The sequence below is a fragment of the Scardinius erythrophthalmus genome (assembly GCF_964197995.2).
Source record: "Scardinius erythrophthalmus genome assembly, chromosome: 16".
In the NCBI taxonomy this organism is placed as follows: Eukaryota; Metazoa; Chordata; class Actinopteri; order Cypriniformes; family Leuciscidae; genus Scardinius; species Scardinius erythrophthalmus.
The window spans coordinates 18,655,514-18,678,567 of NC_138236.1; the positions used below are offsets into that span (position 1 = coordinate 18,655,514).

A 23,054-nucleotide genomic window follows, 5' to 3' on the forward strand; every position below is an offset into this window, starting at 1 on the left:
ACTCACAGCGCTGAAAATACTGTACAGAGATATTTGAGTTTGAATTCCATATTCAAATAAATTAAAGTTTGAACCAATAGAGAAAAACAACCAGAGCAAACAAACGGAGAATGAAAGAGTAAAGAATGAGAGAGGGGAAAGACGAAGCTAAAAGTCTAATCTTAAATCTATGACAAGCCATCTGACAAGAAAGAAGAGAGATTTGTTACGTGTGCTTGTGCAGAGGCTTTGCGTGAATCTGTGAAATCCCATGATAACCAGCATAACCGTTATATAAGACAGCTGTAGTAATCCAACACAACATAAATCCACTGATGGTTCTGTTCAAAGTCGTTGCTTACTCAATTTGTCTATTAAAGGAATATTCCTGGTTGAATACTAGCTAATTCATTTTGATTCACCTCTTAAGTAAAAATAAAAAAAGCTACAATCAAGGATATGTTGGAGCCAATATTTCGAGGATTTAAAAGCAGAAATATGAAGCTTATAAAACATTAATTCTTCTGGTAAAACGTGTGTATTATTTGAACTGTAAAGTTTAGAGCCAGGTTGTTTTAAGCTATGAAACTATAAAGCTGGATATAACATTACACAGAAAACAAACAATTCGACACACACACACACACACACACAAACAAAAAATGTGTTTATACACATTATGCCCTGTGACTGTATTAAAAGTCAGTATTTTACTTTTCCAGATTGGCCCCATTCGTTTCCATTATAAGTGCCTCGCTGTAACCCAGATTTTTATTTTAAATTACTCAAGGTAATCAACATTGTGGCAATTGAACCAGGAATACTCCTTTAAAGTCAATGAATGTGATGAAACTTTTAAAGGAACAATGCAGTCTTTTAACACACATCACACATGTTATTTAAAAAGTGCAAAACATGTCCTCCTGACTGGTCTGGTCTGACAGATTTGTATGCGCCTGCGCTACAATAAGTAAAATTGGGGCGGGAGGGGGGAATGAAATGCTCACACTCACACATGGTTTGATGCAGACGGCTTCCTGTGCGGTCAGAGCCACCTACTGCTGGATGAAGGCATGACAGCCTAAAGCTCAAAACAAGCAGCCCAATATTCACTATTGGCTTTCCAGTTCAGTGCTTCACATTTATAACACTGTTAATACTGTTAAACTGAAGTTACATATGAGCTGAGTGAACACCCACAAAGCTCTGTTACAGATGATTCGTGCGCAGGTGTTCAAGATTGATGGCCAGATCCACACAGACTCTCTGCAGATTTACAACTCATAATTCACAAGTTTTTCAGCCCTTGATTGTTCACATTAATTTAATCATGCATTTAGCTACCAATATAGGTACTTTTAGCTGCATGTGTTTAGGTCAATGACATGCAATATTGTCCATGAGGAGAAAAAAAAAAGATATATATATAGCTTAATTGAAATAAAATAAAAACAGCCCCAAAATCTAGGTATAAAATGTAAAACAACATTATTGTTTTATTGAAATATGTTTTTGAAAATTCTGGAATCATAAATTATTATGGATAATTTATTTAATATATGGACACTCCCAGTTTTGACAAAAGTTTGAAAACAAAACATGGGCTTTGTAATAATTACAGCAAAATATATCAGTAAAAATATAGCAAATATAAGGGGCCTTTGAAAATTGTGTAAAGCAAGTCAAAAAGTCATTTAAAACTTTTTTTTTGAAAATTTATTTTTTAAATAAAAAAAAGTATTGTTTTTACCATTATTATGAATTATCATGTTTTTTGGGGGGGAGTTACACCACATAACTTTAAATCCAGAACCCCCCCCCCCCCCCCCCCCCAAAAAAAAGAAGGAAAAAGTAAATTAAACTTTAAAAAGATGTGCATTTAATATCTTTATATATGAATCGCATTTTTAACATTTTGATTTGAATAAATAATAGATTTAAAAGGGGCGTCACGTCATTGACCCATTTAACACATTTTACCAGGTGAATATTCCATTAAAATCTGCACAGAAATTCTATCTGGGCCTGGCTATAGCTAATGCAACCAAATACTGCTTTGAAGAATAGAAGACAGATGAGAGCACAAAAAAAAACCCAATTAAATTAAAAACCTCAGTTCAGCTAAAGGGCTGAAAATCTGTACAAACCTACTACCAACACAGTGGCAATAGTGAGGTAAGAGACAAATTAATGTGGAAAAGCATGGAAAGTATTGATCTGTCTCTCTTGCCCTCGTTTCTACTCGCTTGAAAAGCCTTTTTTTCCTCTCTTTCCCTCTCTCACTCTGATTGTCCAAGTGGAAAATGTAGTAATGTTTTTGTTTTATATTCTTTTTTGTTTAAAGGTGCACTATGTAACTTTTTGGTTTTCAAAATGTATATAATGAGCGAGTACATCATGAATCCAAACCGTGTTTTTGTCTTATCCTGAATCACTTCGTTCCGCCTATAATAAGCGTTTATATTCTGACTATTTTAGACCGAGCAGGATCCCATTACCTGCGTGACCTGTATAGACATAAACTCCGGCCACAATGTTCTTCCGCAAGACTCGCGCAGTTTTGTTTATTAACCGCTAGAGCGCTAAAAGTTACCTAGTGTACCTTTAAACTGTCACATTCTGGGAGAGCATCTCTGCCCTCACAGGTGCCTGTGTTAGTGTCAGGATGATACATTAGTCAGTTCGCTGACGTTTCCATGTCTTTAAATTGACACGCTCCCCAGAAGCACAGTTCAGTCTCTCAGTTTTCAGCATCTGAAGACCTCGTCTTGTGACCAGTCACATGACATGAATTAGTCACAATGCTGGTGCCATGTCAATGACCACGTCTGTCTCCTGGAGCATTACGGTCTTTGAGTGTCGTCTCTTCTGTCCTGAGCTGGCGGTCAACTCCAGTACGTCCAACATAATTCTGTCCAGTCCAATGAAATGAAATGATGACGTAAGTCTTTAAAAGTCTCTTGTAGTTTCTTATTTTCATCATTGCACTGTGACTGTGTCATTTCCCGCTTCATATCTTCGTATTTCAGTATGTGTGAATCAGTGGTGGAGTGCATGTAAGCATATGGGACTGGTTTGAAATGTTTTCTGAGTCACGGTATGCAGCTTTTAGTGTACGTGTGCATGTATTCGAGAATTCAAGAGGAGATGATCTCTTCATTCATGTGCCTCCATCCCTTCTGTGTCTCAACAGCTGGAAGATATTCTGTCAAAGATAGACAAGCTTCAGAAGAGCGCACATTATAGATGGACAATAATGTCCACAATTCAATATGGAGGCAGGCATAGCCTTACCTTACCGCACATACCATCTTTACTGCAGTTTTTATTGTCCTTGTCCGTGGCCTCCTCTTCAACCTGAAAAAATATATCAATCTTATAATAACACAGAGCAAGAGACAAGCAAACACTCATTTAGAATATAAGTACCCACCTCTTTTCTCCATTTGAGCTCACAGAAGACTCTCTCAAAGCACTCGTGCATGTAGTTGAACTTGGAAAGAAAAGGCATCTTTAGTGCACAAGAATAAATGCAAGTTGCAAGATCACATGGAAAAATGAGACTCACATAAGGAGTAAAGATTTTGACCCAGCGAGGTTTCTTCTCCCCTCGCGCGTACTCGAAACAGAAAGCCATTCCCTCTTCATCCGTGTCCCACCTCTGCATCTCGGGCCATTCGAACGCTATCACCTGATTCTGTAATGACACAAAGGGCAAATCATTAAGCAGCTGAACTGTTTTTTCTTACTTATAAAAGTACGTTTCTGAGTGGTATCAACATGTACTACAATTAAATTATGACACCTAGCATCAATGTTTCACTCCTTCAAAGCGAACACATTCACCTCTAGAGTGCCATCCTCTGTGCACGCATGGAGTTTAAAGTGGCGGATGCTTATCGCTGTGACGACGTGACCTTTCCTACGTGAGTCACAGGAGCAGTGCGGGAAAGTGATCTCATTGTAACCCTCACATGTCCTCAGAATACCTAAATACTACAGAGGAAGATGGTACAGGAAGATTAAAATTAATTTTTTCACAATCACTTTTCAATTAGGGATGTACTGATATTAAATGTCTTTATTATCAATGTTGAAAACCGTTGTGCTGTCTGATATTTTTGTGGAAACTACGTTTAAAAAAAACCCAGCAATTATTTGAATTAGAAATCCTTAGTAACATTTTAAATGTCTTTACAGCCACTTAAAAAAAAAAAAAAAAAAAAAAAAACCTACTGACCCCAAGCTTTTGCACAGATGTGTACATTCACATTACGTACTGGGCAGTATTACAGTTATACACTACATTGCCTAAATTTAAAAAAAAATATTAAAAAAAGATAGTTTTATAGATTTGCAAATCTTACATTTAACAGTGTTATTAAATTATTACAGCTATTAAAGATTAACTTAAAAGTAATAATAGACAAAATGACAAAAATCAATTAAATCCTATTTAAAAAAAAATCGAATACAAATATAGCCTAGAAATCTAGACGCACCCTAGCGGCAGCAAAATGTATTTCGCAGCCAGGGTAGTCTAGCAACTCTCAATAAACCTTCTCGCTGCAAAAACCCAGATTGGGTCAGGCCAATCACGTTGTATATAGAGTAGGCGGGGGCGGGCTTAACATACACGACAGAGTTGCGACGGTTACCTGGCTGCTGCTACTTGAAAACAAAGAATGGCGGCTGCTGATGGAGAACAACGGTCTTTCGAATCGGCTTTGGCCGCGACTCTAGAGGACTTGGAGTTAAGTTTTTCTTTGAGAAAAGAGCAAAGAACGGCACTTAAGTCATTCTTAAAAAAAGGAAGATGTGTTCGTCGTTTTGCCGGCCAGATATGGCAAAAGTTGAATCTATCAACTAAGCTCCGCTGTTGAGAAAACGCTCTGGTTGGTTGAAGCGCTGTCCTATTACGTGCAGAGGGAATTTGAAAGACAGCCGTTTATCCCGCCCCTCGGATTGAGCCGTGACTATGGTGAGTTTCCAGACCTAACATCTTGATGTAGGTCTGGCTTGCCAGGCTAATACAAATAATCTAAGCTTATAAAAATAGAATATGTGCTGTTAACCTATTTATTGCATCCTTTTTATCTTCAAGCCGCTTCAAAAGGAAATTGAGTCATATACTTCTAATGTCGTTCCAAACCCATACACTTATTTTTTTCTACGGAAACAGGGAAAAATCTTCTGAATCCTTAAGTTATCTTTCACTATCAAATCAAATGTTTAAACTTTGTGATATTAAACTTACGCCATAGGTGTGATATTTGATTTTTTGAGAGCTGGATAATAAAAAATTTAAAGGATTTCAAGATTCAAAACTTTTGCCTTCCACAGAAAACATAAAAACACGCACACATTTTTCATTTTTGGATGAACGATCCCTTTAACCCCCAGACCTCCACTCATTAGAATAACTGTGAATTGTTTGGAGACTGACCATGGTCATTTTCCTCTGTTCAGTGAGCTTTTGGAGCTGGTAGGATGTCTCTCCCACTTTGATAAATCCCTTTTTCACATCATCCAGAGCCTGAAAAAGAGGAAACAAGTAAACACCAGTACAGACTGAAAACACATAGCCACAAACACACATTTTCTTGAAAACGCACACACACAGAGACCTGATGGAAGCAATAGTTGATAGCCAGCTCGTTGTCATTGAGAAGAATCTCTTCCTCTGTGGTGAAGAGCCACTTGCGGAGTGTGAGGCAGGTGCCTGGGATGGCAGATGTGTAGTTCTGCACATACAGCTTGTGTGGAAACTCATTAGGGGCCAGCTTGCGTGCTGAGAGATCGAGAGACAGAAATATAGAGGTAGATAAGCAGTAAGAAACCGGGACAGAGAGAAAGTGTGTGAGTCAAGAGTATTTACAAAATCATAGAAGGACTTTATGATGTACTTCATTTATCATTATATATTACTTTATATCATTAATATTATATATTGAGGTATGAAAGTTATATAAAAATAATCAATAAACATTGAGCTTGATTTGAACACAAGACCCTGCTACTTAAACACATGAGTTGAGACATGCTGGTCAAACATGTTCAAAGCTGCTCTATGAAACCATGTATTAATACAACACCAAATACAAAGCACCCACAAACTCTCCTATACATACTAATTAACTGTTTGGATATTTTGGGAGCAATTAAAGATACAAGAACACCAACTTTGTGACATCAAATCATAAAATGTGGATGGGGTTTTGAAGATATTTTAGCGTGAATCACACACGGGAAAACCACACATACTGGCTGAACACATTTTGGCTTCATTAAGTGACTGGATAAGATGATTAGTAAACAAAGAGGCTTGTATAATTCAAGAGTCATGAGCTAACAAACTCCATGCATACAGATACATATGTGTATGTATGTGTGTGATTTTGACAAGTGTGAAATGATGAAAATGAAAAAATGAAATGAAGACTGTTTCTGCTTCAGAATAAAAAGGTAATTAATAAGGTTTACAATAAATACATTTACATTCTGTGATATTGGGTCACAATTGTGAGATAAAGTTAAAATTTAGTACAAAAGTAAAAATGTATTTCTTAATCTGTGAAATTGGTTTCCATTAAATTCCTAGTTATATGAAAATAATATGAAAAATATACAAACATGAACAAGTAACTTCAAGTAATGACAGAAACAGTTTGATGCATGTTTGCATTGCATTTCATCTCATATCTTAGGACGCATCTAAAAATATGGAATGAATTGCGAAGCGTCCATTTTCAAGAGTAATTATTGTAATTCTGCATCAGTACATTCACAGAGAAGAAAAAGAAACAACAAATCTGTATAACAATGAACTATTCTGCCCTATGCCAGTGTGTTCTGCTTAATCACTCACGCCCAAGCGAATGCTCCACTCATGTACCGCTCACCGGTAAAGCGACGTTCTCTTAAATTATATTTGTTGGTTGTAATGAATTTCTTGGAGAAATATATTTGTTGGTTGTAATGAATTTCTTGGAGAAATGTCTCAATTACAAGAGGCCTATAGATAACAGTTATATTTGTGGCTTTAAATAATTATTTTATAAAGTAGCAAGCTATAAATAAATGTGATATGCAAACATCCACATGACTATGATCAGATGATTTCTTAACTGTTGTTTTCTCATCTATTTTTGTTGTATGTTTATTTTGTTATTTAAAGGAAAACATGTAGCACATATTTACATATTCGTCTAAACGGCGCTCCATCAGCGTGGACGTCGGGATGTTCGTTAACTCGGGTACACTTGATTTGACTTGAGGAGAGCAAACAAATGCATATTTATTTTGATTCACTACTGCATAATTTTTAGTGATTTGCTTTACTTAAATACTTGAATATTACCTTTTATGCAGTGTGTAATATAGCTGTTTGTGAATGTAAAAGCTCTGCAAACTTTTAAAGATCAAAGTGCATGACAAATAAAGTTATTGTCTCCTAAAAGAAATAATCGATTCGGAACTGCCGAAACGAGTCTTCAGTAATTCAGTCTCACTTCCTGTTACATACCTACGTCACAATGTAACACATTTGCATAATACCAGCCTATGATCTTCATGGGCTGTCTGCGAACAACGTCTACTTTGACCCGACCTCAGTTGTAGCTGAGGCCTGGAAGAGTTTGGTTAGTGTTGTTCATGTTAAGAAGTAACTGTTTTCTGGGATGAAAATGCACTTCAAAAGGATGAGGACTCGCTAGAATTGGTACGGAAAAACCCGGCACCTTTGTTACTGTTCGTATCATTGTGTATCAAGTGCTGAGGAAGCCTCTGGAGCTGAAATTCAGATATGGTAATAGGCGTCCCCCCCACCCCCGAAAAGCGATTTAAACTGGAACGCGATTTCAACCAAAATCACCTCCAAAATGAAAAAAATCGGAATGATTACACCCTTAAGCCCAATTTATACTTCTGCGTCGAACTCACGCCGTAGCTACGTCGTAGGCTGTTTGTAGCGCACGTACCCTTCGGCGTACCCTGACGTGCACCTCTCCAAAAATGTCAACTCTACGCGGACGCAAGCGCTGTGATTGGTCTGCTAGGACTGCTCCCTCGGGTTTCACACGCTCCCTCTGCAAGTGTAATTGCGCGTCAACGTGGACAACGACGCAGAAGTATAAATGAAAACCAACGCGTTGCCTACAGCGTAGAGGCTCCGGCGTAGGTCCGACGCAGAAGTATAAATCAGCCTTTAGTTATTAGGAATACTTAACACATATAACAGGCATATAACATTGTCATACAGGAAAAATGATGAAGAGCTCTCACCAAAAGAGTGGTTAATGACTTCAAACAGAGCAAAATAACTTGCAGTAATGCTGTCCATCCCAATCTTCGTTACTACAGCCTGGGGAAAAAAGATACAGTGAGAATGAAATGTGTGGATTTAGAAACTGATTTAGATAACTCAAATGAGTTAAATACATTACCTGGTAGACCTGGTCTGTTGTGCAATTCTTTCTCACCCGGACCGTAACTGTAGTTTTGTCTGGCATTGCTATCCTTAGCTCTACATCAGAAACGCCATTATAGTTCTATGAGAAGAGGGAAATGAGAGAGGGACCTAAAAATACAGTCCAAACAGATAGAGTACCGCTGCAGGCTGCTTGTCCATCGTGTGCCTGAGAAAAACCCCGACAAGGTACAGATTCACACTCACAGCTGAGCAATGGAACATGCAAATGAGTACACAAACAACAACATGACTGCCACATTTTCAAATTAAGGAAATTCAAAATTCCTCGACAAATATAACAGATATAAGACAAGATCCATGTAGTTGAAAAGACATACAGGCCCTGAGCAGACTGTTCAGAATGACTCTCTCTTTCTCTATCTCTCTCTCCCTCTCTTTTTTAAACAATGTTCTATTATTGCCTGTAGCTGACTTGCTAACGTTTTGGTATTATAAACGTAGAGTTGCTGTTATGTCAATCATGCCACTCATATGAAAGACAGAGGCTGCGAGAAAAGTGACTCTGACAGGATAGCTGCATGGATGGATGGATGGATAGACTGACAGGCTTGTAGTTTTGGGGCCATTAAGGGGAGAAGGATCAATTTAAGGCAGTGGTTCTCAACATTTTTGACTGCAAGGCCCCCCACTGTCAAATCCAATATTTGAAGGCCCCTCAAGATATTCTTATACTTGTGTTAAAATGGCAAATCTTTTAATTTTTTTTTATTTACAGAAAGTAATTAAATTGCTCTTTATGCTTTACACTTTTTATTACAAATGGATTTACATTACTTATTACTTTTCTTGTTTCTAACCAGCCCCATTTTTTTGCGATTCCGTGAACGCTGAATACAACGCGAAATCAACGGTCGCATTTTTTTGCGAGCTTGCATAATTCGCCATTTCACAAGAAAATAAATCACAAAAATGAAAAGGTCTCACAAACAATAAATTATAATTATCTAATTGAACTATAACTAATTTAATTTGGGATGGGCTGTTTGGTCAGTATTGCATCTGGACATTGCAGGTCTTAAAGTGACAGAAACCTAATATACCCTCTGCTGTCTGTGTCGTTAATGCTAAACAACAATAACGGGAAAAAAAACTGTACTTAAACCATTTGTATCTGTTTATGTTGTATTTATTTGTCCTATTGTTCTTATTTTATTACTGACTGTTCACTTGATTATTTGAGAATTTTTTACTTACATTAGGCAAGTATTTGTTTCGCTATGGATTGCTATTAAAATTTTGGTAATAATCCCACTCTAAAGTCCAACTGAAATCAAAATTGACCCTATTTACTTTGTTAGCGCATATTACTAGTCTTGTGGTGAAAAATTAATCCGTGCAAGTTAATACACAGAAAAAAATGGTTTGCCGTCGTGATCTTTAATCAAAGTCTGAAAAGTTACTTCCGGTCTGGAATGGCGTTCCTTCTCTGATGATGTAGGTTTGACGGCTTGGGATGGGAAACGCTTAACCACTCCCCTCAAACCGTTAGTCTGTTATGAGCAGAGATGGAGAGGAGGAGCGCTAGAGTAAAACCCTGCCCTCTGTTCAATATTCCTTTTCACCGGGAAATACGTCACAACACTGGAGAAAAGTCGTTTGCAACTTCCGGTTCGCGCTGACTTTAAAGATGGATAGTAGGCCTACACCACTAGACTAGCCTTGCTAGCTATATAATAGCCAAACAATTTAAAAAAAATAGTTTTATTATTTTTTCATATTTGTGGCGACTGGGTAAGGACGTGCACCACACCCAATATCCCCTTTCCAAGTCTGAAAAAAATAATAATTTCCATAGGTTGTTTTAAAAGTTAAAATGTATCAAAATTTGATAAGAGACCAAAAATAAACAAGATTTATGCAATTAATTTGTCCTTTGTGTGATGTATGACTATTGGGCATTTTAACATCATATGGCAAACGTGATATCCTAATTATATATTGTTTTAAAACATAGCAAATTTTTCACAGATTTCTGGAAATTAGCACCACAAAATTTATTTATTTACTTTTTAAACGTGAAATCCTGGTGGGACTGTTTAATTACACATGCCCCTTAATTTGTTAAGGCAACAAATTAAAATAAAAAATATGATTTCAGCTGGCATCTTGACTTTTAGCTGTAGCTTTTAAATCATTTTAAATACATTTAAGCCATCTTGCAATCCCTTTAGAAGTGTGCTGAGGCCCCCTGGTTTAAACCACTGCTTTAAAGGTCCCGTTTTATGCCCCTTTTCACAAGATGTAAAATAAGTCTCTGATGTCCCTAGAGTGTGTATGTTTGGGGCTCAGAAAAACGCGCTGTTTTAGTGTGTGCCCTTTAAATGCAAATGAGCTGCTGCTGGACGACACAGAGGGCGGAGCTTCATGAGCTCACGCTCAGTCTGTCAGAACAATTTCATCTCACGGAATGATGATAATATCAGAAACTCTCAGTAACGGTGTTCAGTTCGAGTCGGACAATAATGCCTACAGAGTCAGAGTGCTGTATAGAGATGAAACAGCTATAGTTTAGTAGTTTAATTACGGTTATTATAACGTATTTGTCATCTGCTTGTATGTATCCATTATTTATTAATAGCCTACAAGTCTGCTGTCTGAATGATGATCAAACATATACTGATGAGTTTAATAAAGTTTATTGTACATCACACAAAAGATGAATCGTCAGTTTTACTTCAGAAAATCACCGTAAGAGCTGAGTAAACACAGTAAGTTATTAGAAGTGCGCAAGTACATAAACGAATTTCGGTAGAGTTGAGGGAGCATTCCTGTGGGCGGAGGATAGTCAAAAAACGGTTTTAATGACGTCATTAAAGAAGGAAGTAGAGGGATGTAGTCCAAACGGGCCGTTCGATGTAGGCAACTTCTGTTAAATAAAATATCTCGCTTGGCATCGAACTTTGAGCTTTATAATTTTACAGATATTATTTATACTCTAACAACAACATTACACACTAACTAAAGTTTGAAACATGGGATCACGAAGAATGGGACCTTTAAAGGGATAGTTCAACCAAAAATGAAAATTCTGTCAGTAAACACTCGCCCTCATGTTGTTCCAACCCCGTAAGGCTTTCGGTCATCTTCGGAACACAAATTAAGATATTTGTCTGATATTTGTCTTTAATAACTTTTCTGGGCCAGCAAGTTTCGATCCCATAGAAGCCTTTGGAGGAGTGATCCAGCTCTCAGATTTCATCACAAATATCTTAATTTGTGTTCCGAAGATGAACGAAAGCCTTACGGGGTTTTAACAACATGAGGGTGAGTAATTACTGACAGAATTTTCATTTTTGGGTGAACAAACCCTTTAAGGAACACTTTTATTATCGACTGATACGGTATTGTAATTCGATAAACACACTGCATTCAATACAAAAACAACAGCAAAAATTGAGTTGAATAGTCTGTAGTTGAATGCATTGTGATGTATGAGATCCTCTCTATCAGTTTGTCATTTTTGAGAGTCAGAACATGTGTTAACAAAGGAATGTTTTCCTTGCTAACTTATCTATCACACTGTCTTTGAAGAGTCTTTGTGACTCAGTCACATTCTTTGATCGGTGGCCATCGTCCATGATTCAATTTTTGAGTCAAGTGAGATTGCAATGCTGTAAATATGCTCCTTTTGTTTATATGCAGTTATAATCAAGATGAAGAAGGTTTTTGCAGGACTACAGTCTTCTCTTTGTCCAAGTACATTTACTCATTTAGTGGTCTTTCAGAGTGTGTGCACAACGCAGAGGCCAGCTGTCGTCTGATTAACTGTATAGATGAGGTGAAGTCCAATACAGTGCTGCAAGGATGATGTATTTTTATAGGCCAAAACACAGAAAACAGTCAGCATTTTAGCACTTCCAGTTCCATCGTCCTAAAGTCAATGTTTTCTTTAAATGCCTGAAATAACGTCTGTGGTTAACACAAGCTCAAGATACTTTCACGTTTTATTCTACAACCCCATTTCCAGAAAAGTTGGGGCGTTTTGTAAAATGCAATAAAATTCACAGTCTGTGATTTGTTAATTCTCTTGTATCTTTTTTTTAACTGACAAACATTGTAATTGTATTTTGTAAATATATATATTTTTTGATATTGATGGCTGCAACACACCCCAAAAAAGTTGGGACAGAGACAAAATAGAAGTGAAAAGATTATCCAAGTTAGATGATCCAACTCTTTTGAAACAGTCCACAATGAGCAGGTGAATTGGTAATAGGTGAGGGAATCATGTTTGGGTGTAAACGAGCTTCTCAGTCTTTGCAAGCAAAGATGGGTCATGGCTCACCACTTTGTGCCAAATATCATGCGATTTTTGAATTGTTCGACAATTCTCTCATTTCTCAATGCAAGATTGCAAAGAATTTATGTATTTCACCATCTTCCATATAATATTGTGAAAAGATTCAGAGAATCCAGAGACATCTCAGTCTGTATAGGGCAAGGCAGGAGACCTCTGTTGAATGTGCGTGACCTTTGAGCCCTCCGACGGCATTGCATGAGAAACCATCATGCTACTCTGTTAAATACAGCCACATGTGCTTGGGTGTACTTTGGAAATCCATTTTCACTGAACACAGTCTGATGTTGCATAAAGGAATGCCACTTGAATCTCTGTTACGCAAGGAGAAAGCTATACATCAGTTCAATGCAGAGATGCTGCTGTGTTCTCTGGCACAAGCTCATCTCAGATGGTCTAGAGGACAGTGGAAATGTGTGCTGTGGTCAGATGAGTCCATGTTTCAGCTTTTTTTTTCGAAAAAATGGACATTGAGTTCGAAGACGAAAGGGACCAACCAGACTTTCATCAGCAACAGGTGTAAAAGCAAACATCTGGCCTGGTATGGGGGTGCATCAGTGCAAGCGGTATGGGAGACTTGCATTTGTGTGAAGGTACCACTGACATGGAGGCATATATTTGGATTGTACAGAGACATAAACAGCCATCAAGATGGCATCTCTACTGGGAAGCAAGACAATGCCAGGCCTCATTCTGCTAAAAATAAGTGGTTTCTAGACACTCTGCACCATAGAAGGGATGTGCCAGCAGTCCAGATCTGTCTCTTATTGAAAATGTATGATAACCCATCATGAAAAGGAGAATCAGACAACGATGAATACAGACTGTTGAGCAGCTGTCTTGTATCAGACGAGATTGGGCAAAGATTCCACTTGAAAAACTGCAACAATTAGTATCCTCAATTCCCATTTAAAAAGTGTTATTAAAAGGAAAGGTGATGTGACAGTGGTAAACATGCCTCTTGTCCCAACTTTTTTGTAGTGTGTTGCAGCCATCAAAATCAAAATTTGTTTATATTTACAAAATAAAATTAAGTTGTTCAGTGAAAACATAGGAAATATTTTGTACATTTGTCAGTTAAATAAAGGTTCAAGAGAATTAACAAATCACAGATTCTTGATTTTATAAAATGTCCCAACTTTTCTGGAAATGGGGTTGAAAAGCCAATGAAATGAAAAATGAAAAAAAAAAAAATCCTACTGGATTTTTGTCGAGGGAACCAGGGTGATGCTAACTTCTGGGTTGACCTACAAAAATACATCACTGCAGTCTGTTGGGCGTGAAATGGCAAACATGGGGAATAAATGGAATAGAATAAAGCAGGGCAAGACACATTTTTATAATCAGAAGATGCTTAAAACCAGGCCTGGCCTCCCTGCCCCAGAAGACAAACTATGAATGTTCAGACAGAATGCTCATGCGATTACTGAGGATGAATGGCACCAGACATTCCCCATGGTACACAGATAGGGCTGGGTATCGAGTTCGATACTTTTTAGGCACTGGCCGAATTGCCTCGATACCATGGAGTATCAATAAAATGCCTTATCGTTCAGTACCAAATTTCGATACCTAAAAAGTTCATCTTGTCAGTGAATCAGTGAAACAATAAGCATGCAGCATGTATGATGTGCCCAAATCAAGTGCTTGGTGATTGGCTGTGGCGAGGCATCAGGGAAAAACACTAGTTTACACCGGCTTGATGGTAACAGCACGCGATGCAATGAATGGCGCAGTCTCGCGAACACTGTAGTAAACGGAACCGTGCGTCTGCGCCATTCATTGACACAGAGACACGCAGAACATGCAGGATTCATATTTAAATAGTCCTTTTGCAGTATAATATTCTCACTTTGACAACATTTCCTTTGAGAGAAACTATCTCAAAGGAAACTTTAACTTGAAACTGTGATAGAAATATATTACTCTTGTACAGTATAATGTACATCTTAATGTAAAACTACTACTACTACTAATAATAATACAATTATTATGAAAACAAATTTTCTTCCATGTTATAATTTTAACAGTAAACCACTGTTGTGTAGCACTCATGAGGGTTTGTTTAATTTTCATTTGATTAAAAGATAAATTAATGTTTTTTTTTTTGCCTTCATTTGATTCCCAGATCAATTAAAGTACACAACACAGAACTTCTGTTAAAAAAAGCACGTCATAGGGCCCTATTATCGTTTAAAAATGTATAAATTAAGTTGTTTTTATGAATTCAATTAATTAGATATGTTTTTGATTAAACCATTTAAATGTAATATAGACAAAATAAAACGGAAAGCACAGAACTGGTTAAAAATACATTTTAAATAAAAATTTTAAATAATTTCTGTAAAATGTTAATAAATTGCTGTTAAATTGAACAAGTTTCGTGATTTCAATTAATTACACATGCTTTTTGATTAATACAATTTTACTTAATCATCCTGAAAAAAAAACTAAGGTATCTTAAACTAGGTATCTTGTAAAGTGTGATTATCCTTAAGGTTGGCTGCATTAACAGTTTAGCTTTCTTGTTTTTCCCCCCTCTTCACATTAATGTTACAGCCTCTGCTATAACATTATCTGTTTATAAAATTGGTATCCAAAAAGTACTGTTCAGGAACCAGTATCGAAGTCATGGTATTGGTATACACCATTTTTGAACGATACCCAGCCTTTTACACAGATACTTCCCATTTCTGTTTGCAATCACCCACTGACTGTAATCACACAAATCTGCCTCTAAGCTATCCTTCCTCCTACTTACTTAAGATCAGATGACTAAGGGTAAACTTCGGTTAGACTTTGGATAAATTATATCAGAAGGAAAGGCACTGTTTGCCTTTTATACAAGATATGCCTGAATATATATATATATATATATATATATATATATATATATATATATATATATATATATATGAGATACACCCCAGTCTGCAGAAAAGTGCCAATCAACAGTAAGTTGTTTTTGTATGCTTTTATACAGTTAAAGTTATAAACACTATTGCAGTAATATCATTACTGTTATCTGATACCCTGACATCCCTAATATACACAATGCCTTACCTCATCAGACTCCGACAAAAACTCCTGCATGACGTCGCTCTCCCCGATTACCCGAACAGAACATACTGGTGAGATGAAGAGGGAAACACAGAGAAACACGGAGAAAGAATGTTGGAAACATCTGTAAACAGTTATTTTCTAGATTTTCATCTCACGTCTCCTTCCTGTGTCGTTCCCTCTTACCTTTCTCCAAGTATTCCTCCAGCCCTCGTCTGCGAGCATCTAGCTGCTGCTCAGACAGGGAGAAAGGCCATTTCCCTGGCAGCTTGGGAAATGCAAAGTTAGCAAATTCCCTCTTCAGATTCTGATGCAAGATGGCAAACTCTCGATAGCGCTTTGAGCACAACTGCCGGCCTGCCATGTACACGTTGTAGACCTGACACACACACACACACACACACACAATCCTTTTAAAAATAATACTGAAATCACCAGGGAAAAAAATACCAGACATGCGTAAGCAGGGACAGAGGATAAAACACTCACAACAAACTTCTCCCCGTTCTGCTCCACATGTTTGTAGGTGGGCACGGAGATGGGCACGGCCTGCTTGTCACTGTAGTCATAGCAGGACTGCGAAGAGCCATCGTCCCCGGGATCAAGACTGTCCGTCTCTGGCTGAGGAACCGACAGGATGGCCAAGACCAACTCTTTCTCTCCTGCTCGGATGAGATCTACCACCTGCTTATGAGTGGCCCCTTCCACATTCACCCCATTTCTGCAGAGCGAAAAAGAGGAGAGAAGGATCTGGTTACAGAATTAAGCTTGTACTCTCAGCCAATACCTTCTACCAATGTGACGTTAAATGGTTAATGCTTTAAATCTTTCCTTACCAGGACCTTTTAGAAGGTTAAGGTCAGATCAGATATCTCTTAATCCTGAATTACTACTTAGGTGGAGTTCCTGGAGCTCCTATTTTATGGTCTAATCTTTACAGGACTCAACAATAAGGGTGTGAGAGTTTCGGTTCAGTTGACGGAACTGTTACTTGCCCTTTCAAGCCAGTGCTGTGATGCCACTGAAAGTTAGTTTATGCCTTGCCAGCAAGAAAACCAAACATCTCAATCTAGCTGGTTAATGTAGAAGAAAAACATTGTGTTTCAACGGTATTGTGTTTCAACTGTATATAAAAAAATGGCACCTATTTTGTTGTCAATCCCCTTATAGCATGCGCATTGCGCAAGTGACGAGTCTCTGTCAACCAATCATCGTTCTGCAGTGAGTCTAGCTCCACCCTTTAGGTACTGTACTACTGTTCTAGGTACCCCAACAGAAGGATCCTAAAAAAGTGGTACGATACGGTTCGGTATTTTGGTACCATTCACAACTTCTGACAATCGAAACGTAAATAATTGCGTACCGTACTGCACTGTACCGTACCCCTTGGTGGAAACGAGCCATTACTAACATTCTTGCAAAAAAATTTTTATTTCAAGTAAATACTGTTATTCTTTTGTAAAGAATCTTGAAAATATTTTCACAAAAATATTTAGCTGCACAACCATTTTTAACATGGATAATAATAAGAAATGTTTCTTAAGAACTTTCTGAAGGATCATGTGAGACTGAAGATTGGAGTAATGATGGTGAAAATTCAGCTTTGCCATCATAGGAATAAATTACATTTTAAAATAAAATCAAATAGAATAGTTATTTAAAAATTTTCATAATATTTTGAATAAAAGAATATTCTGTGAAAATGAAAAAAATCCTTCCTTTGTGGTGGAGCCAGAAAAAATGTTGGCAGGTCAAGTAGAAATTTGACCTATTGGCCCAACTGATTAGTAAAAAAAAAATCCTTATATTTGAGCTCTGCTAAAAGTCAGGTTTTATTTAAAAACTGAGCAGGTCTTACTCAAAGTCTCATATCTTCTGCCCTGATAACCGGAGTTTGACCTCAAAATCTGTGCTGTATGTGGTTGATGCGTGCAAGATGTCATTCTGACTGTAATGCAGATTTCAGAGCAGAAATCATTCAGGGCAAAAAACAAACCCTGATACCATCATGTGGTATCGGTGGTACGACTTTGTGGTCCAAAGAGAACTGAAGAGTTTCAGCAAAAAAAATTCCAGTAAAACCACTGGAACAAAGTACTTAAGATTTATTCAACAGCAATCAGCAGTGCATTGACATTCTCACTCGTCTGTTTCTCGTAGACACTCAAACACGCCAGTCAGCCACTCAAAGAGTTTCACTGAACGTTCACTCTTCCTCCTTACTGTACGTTAATATCGCGCCGCCACTGAATCATAGTTTTGTATTGCCTACAGTGTGTCCTCACACCATCTCTCTCTTTATAACACAATCATGAGGGTTCTCAACTCTGGCCCTCAAGGTCCACTTTCTAGCAGAGTTTAGCTCCAACTCAAATCAAACACACCTGAACAAGCTAATTAAGATCTTCAGGATTACTAAAAAGCTACAGGCAGGTGGGTTTGATGGAGCAAAACTCTGTAGGTAAGTGGACTTTGAGGGCCAGAATTGAGAACCCATGCTGTATCGAATACAAGAGAGTAGGTTAACCTGCCTCCAGACCGCCCAGTTCCAAATGGACTCCCACTTTCTGAAAGCTGAGCCCTCCATTATATGTTTGACATGACATTCTTTTAGACGTTCATAACATGGTAACTGGAGAACACAGAAGATTGAGCAATTTGAAGGTCTAGGTATTGATACGGATTTAGAAACCATCCATACCAAGTTCTTGAATTGATTCTGATTCAATTGGGTAGGCCTATATTTGAGGGGTTTTCTCTCTACGTCACATTGCAGAAGACGTTCAACGAATCTTCACAGGCGAAATCCAGTTGTTTCAATAGGAATCCATGGGATCTGGAATTTTGCGCGAGGACAGAAAAAAAAAAAATCTTCACAACATTTTCACAAGTTGGTAACGTAAATTCACCATGACGACCAACAGAAAGCTGCTAGGTTTGAAAGTGACTTCTATAAGCTGTTTCATACACCACTATACTATTGACAACGGACATATTTTGGCCAAAGTTTCAAAATGATCAAAACCGGCAACATGTCTTTTTGAACTATTCATTAAAAGAACTGGCTCATGAGAGTCATTCGTTCCAAGAATCAAGCCATATTTGTAATGTTAAACCTTTTTGGATACATCAAAAAGAACCGGCTCATGGAGTCATTTGTTTGTGAATCAGCAAACAAAAAATACGTAAATCATTTTTTGCCATTATTTCGAAGTACACCGTCTTTTTTTCTTCTTTTTTTTTTAAAGAGAGAGAATGCAAACTCACATTCACAACTACATATATTACAAAACTATTAATATAATAAGGCCCAAACTATGCAGTTAAGTGAATTACTTCAGTGTAATGCGGGGCGAGCAGATTTGTACACATTTTAATGCAGCCACTAAAAATAGGCATAGTGTAGGCCTAAACATTTTCTATTTGAAGTTTACAAATAGATGTCGGGATTGTATACCTGTACACATTCCTATTGATTTGGGGTGCATGTCTCTGAGGGTGCTTTGCAAAACTTTGCATTTTGTTTCAACTGCACGTAGAACGTTTTTAGGTGTAATATTAAAACATTCGCGAACAGTACATCCACAGTACAAAAGGTGGAGATGGCCTTCTCATAAGATGGATGAGAATTGTTTTGCCTCCCTCTCTGTCTTAAAGGGTTACTTCAGGATTTAGCATTAAGCTTAGTATTAGTAGAAAACCTGTAGTATTTTCGAATTACCATGCTTTCCCCCCTCATATCCCCCTGAGAGATTTATGTATTTTTTGTCTGGAAAAAATCCTCCGATGACGCAAAAATCGTCATTTTGCGTCATCGGAGGATTTTCTGTCCAGAGGCTAAAGACTACAGCCAGTAGATGGCGTTGTTCCGCATGTTTTCAACCCGCCCATACAGGGTGGGATCTCACTCACAGAATGTACACAGTATCAGCCGTCTTTCTTTGGAAGCTAAGCTAGCATGCTCTTGTTCTGTGGAGAAAGCTGAATAATAGGAGAAATCTGAGTAAGTAGGGGTTACCATCTTCCTTTTCCCGGACTTGTCCGGCGAGCGAGACTGTTAAAAATGTCCGGGATTCGGCTTTTGCGTTCTGCGGTCGCCATTCATTGTTTACATGCACACCTCTCATTTCAATCAAACTGAATTAATTCCGATCGGTGAATCTGACTGTAGTGTTTACATGAACGCTAAACAAGTGATCGGTTGATGTGCGTTTTAACATTGCTAAGAAAATTCCCGCTCCTCCGTGAGAGATGCGAGACCCGGCGCGTCTCAGTAATGAAGCCACCGGCCTCGCGCCGTTCTCCCGCGGCCGTCAGCCTCGTCCTGCTCGCCACAGTAAACATGATGAATGGCGACTGTAGAACGCAAAAGCCGAATCCCGGACATTTTGGGTCTCTAACGTTAAATCCCTGGCAAACTCATCACTTACTTAGGCTAGCCTTGTTGTTTTCAACTATGCTCTCTAACCGGTAGGCGTGGCCTCCTAAGGCAGCGAAGCAAGTGCATTCTGGGAGTTGTTGTCTTTCATCCACATAAGCCAAAAATACATTTTCTGGCTTTTCTCAGTCTAGAAAGCTCCAAATTCAAAAATTTCTCCACATTTCTTCTACTTAAATGACCTATTTTAAATACACATTCATCTTCCCAGAGGTGAAGTATCCCTTTAAGTTTACACTGGCTGATGCTGATGCTGAGCTGTCACCTTCAACGCCACGGAAACCACTTGTCACCATGGCAACCTATGCCAGCATCAATGAGGTGCCTTGTGAATATTAACATGCAACCGGAACCGCTCCAGTGCACATTAGAGACACAATACCATCAACAAATAATAAATCGCAACAAAAAACAACCCAGACATTCCTCCTAACAGACATCCTCACACGTAGTCCATAGACAACAAGTCTGTCTGCGGTTACATAATCATGCTGCAAATGTTTGAGATCACCACAGTTATAAAAAGGATGTGCCGATCACTGAGGAGTGTGAGAATAAAAGCTATAGTTTGCCCAATTGTCCACTGAGATACATTTCGATTTTGACCCAGTATTGCTCAGAACAGTGCGCAGTCAAGATGAGAAGGAATGAGAGAGCTTGTCTGTTCACGGTTGCTGTATGTGACCTGAATCTGCAATGAAGACAAACGCGTCCAAACACAAACCTCCTTTATCTGGTGGAAATGAAGCAGCCATTCACGCAGAGACATACACCGATGCATATGACAGGCAGAGACAGTGTGTGCAAAGACACGGATGGTTCAGCCGGAAATGAAATGTCATCATTTACTCACCCTCATAATGTTCCAAACCTGTATGACTTACTTTCTTCAGAGGAACGTAACATAGCCTGAATGTGACAGCCTCCATTCACTTTTAATTAAATTTTTTTTTTATCCATACAATAAGTCAATGTAGTTCTGGTCTATGAAAAAAGCCAAACAGCTTTGGAAATGCATGAGGGTGAGTGAATGATGACATAACGGGGACCGCATTTGTAAAACCGAACAAAGCCAATTCTGTGACTTTATGCAATTAGGTGGCCTTGAAATTAGTTAATAAAGTCAGCTTAATAATAATGTTTGCTAAAAACTTAAACAATATGGGATGATTGCGAATGATAGATGTTTGAATGACAAGCTCTGAAGTGTTTAGAATATGAAATCCTTCACTATGTTTTGAGGGAAGCACTATTGCATTTGTATGCCATATAAGTGTTATGCATTTTGAATATACTGTATATTTCGAGACTTCACAGATGATATGTAGCACTGCAGTGACATGGTTGGCTAACTTTCAGCTAACTTACTCAATCCAATATACATCAACCCACTTATTAGCCAGGTTAGCAGTTGTACTGAATTACAAGAGTGATTTCTCTTATCGGAAGCCTTTAAGTGTCTGAAAAACACGGCTGCCTTTCGCCGCCGGTATTTAAGACCGAATTAGGTCCCTTTCTGTCTAATAAGGGACGGCGGTGGAGGTGGACAGCGCGGTTAAGCGGCTGTTCGCGCTCCTCACGCGCGTCCACAGATTATTTACATAAACTTACACTTCAAGAATACGGTCCCCTTTTGAGATTCCAGCTCGATCTGCCGCACCGCCCGGTAACACGGCGCTGACGTGCTGCAGCGGGGCGTAAAGTTCGCCGTTGATGCTTCTCAGCTGCCCTCCTTCGCTCACTTGACCGCGGACGTTAAAGCCGTAGCCCGAATCCGACTTGACGATGCGGACCAGCCGAGGCCCGGAGGTGACCGTGGTCGTGACGAGGCCGCCGGCGCATGTCGCCGAGCTCATGCCGGAGCCGTTGCGAGCCGCCGAGTGAAGCGTGGAAGGGGCAGCGGAGCGAGTGTCGTCTCCTTCGACAACATCTGCCATCTTTATTTGAAGAAATCCTGCCTCCACAGCGGGTACGGGCGCCGAAGTGCTACATGAGCTTATTGGCTGGCGGAGTGCGTCAGACTCCAGACGGGAAAAACTGACGCCAACCCGCCCCCATCACGAGACACTGCTGCATTTGCGTGCCTTGAAAGTTACTTCTGTCACGTAACAACAAAGCAGTGCACCATGGGGTATGTAGTTTCATTTAACTGCATGTTTTGCATAGATTCCAGTTCTATTAATAATAGAAAATATATTCTATGTAGATTATATGCTTATAATAATATAATAATTTTATTAATGATTTCCCCCCGTTTGTTCCAATGAATTACACTTTAAACCCATTTTTAATAACATTCAGATAAGTTAAACATTTATGTAAATCTATTTAACCCATTACTGGATCACACCCTTTTTTGAGCTATATTGGAAATGGAGTAACGTTATCAGAACATGAATGCTTCTTAATAAAGACACTTGGCAGATTAGTGTTGAAATGAAAGCTCTTTAAAGTGTAAACAGTCGATAACACACTTACATCAAGGAGACGTCTATTTGATGTACGTGTTTACATCTGGAAGACAGCCTATTTTTTAGAGTGTTTGCTCATCTGCAATACGTCAATAGGACGTTTCTTGTCAGATGTCAAATAGACATTTAGAAATGTCTTTAAGATGTTTATGACTTAGAAAATAGGCTATGTAAAACTGACATCTTAAAGACGTCTATCAGATGTTAGTAAACCGCAGATGCTTTCCAGATTAAAGGGATGGTATAATGCCCTTTTCACAAGATGTAAAATAAGTCTCTGATGTCCCCAGAGTGTGTATGTGAAGTTTTAACGTAAAA

General features: G+C 38.4%; 1 protein-coding gene across 2 annotated transcripts; it reads right to left on the reverse strand.

Moving 5' to 3' along the window:
* Window positions 1-1,836: 1,836 nt before the first annotated feature.
* snx27b (sorting nexin 27b) lies at window positions 1,837-22,372 on the reverse strand. 2 transcript variants are annotated; one of them, XM_081388833.1, is made up of 13 exons: window positions 21,877-22,372; window positions 16,317-16,548; window positions 16,014-16,206; window positions 15,831-15,895; window positions 8,424-8,528; window positions 8,263-8,341; window positions 5,607-5,770; window positions 5,426-5,515; window positions 3,826-3,975; window positions 3,548-3,676; window positions 3,413-3,472; window positions 3,288-3,336; window positions 1,837-3,184 (listed from the first exon to the last, which is right to left on the reverse strand). In XM_081388833.1, exons 1-13 carry the CDS (start codon window positions 22,200-22,202, stop codon window positions 3,117-3,119), a joined length of 1,710 nt encoding a protein of 569 aa, XP_081244959.1. In that variant the 5' UTR covers window positions 22,203-22,372; the 3' UTR covers window positions 1,837-3,116. The 2 variants fall into 2 exon arrangements, with proteins under 2 accessions (XP_081244959.1, XP_081244960.1); XM_081388834.1 differs by having other exon boundaries at window positions 2,320-3,184; window positions 3,274-3,336.
* Window positions 22,373-23,054: the final 682 nt, after the last annotated feature.

Excerpts from the sequence above, each read along its gene's own strand:
- snx27b (XM_081388833.1), bottom strand. The coding sequence starts at position 22,202 with ATGGCAGATGTTGTCGAAGGAGACGACACTCGCTCCGCTGCCCCTTCC. Across the intron at positions 3,677-3,825 it reads CAGAGGATGGCACTCTAGAG|AATCAGGTGATAGCGTTCGA; the intron begins GTGAATGTGTTC and ends GTGTCATTACAG. Across the intron at positions 3,185-3,287 it reads TAAAAACTGCAGTAAAGATG|AATATCTTCCAGCTGTTGAG; the intron begins GTATGTGCGGTA and ends TATCTTTGACAG.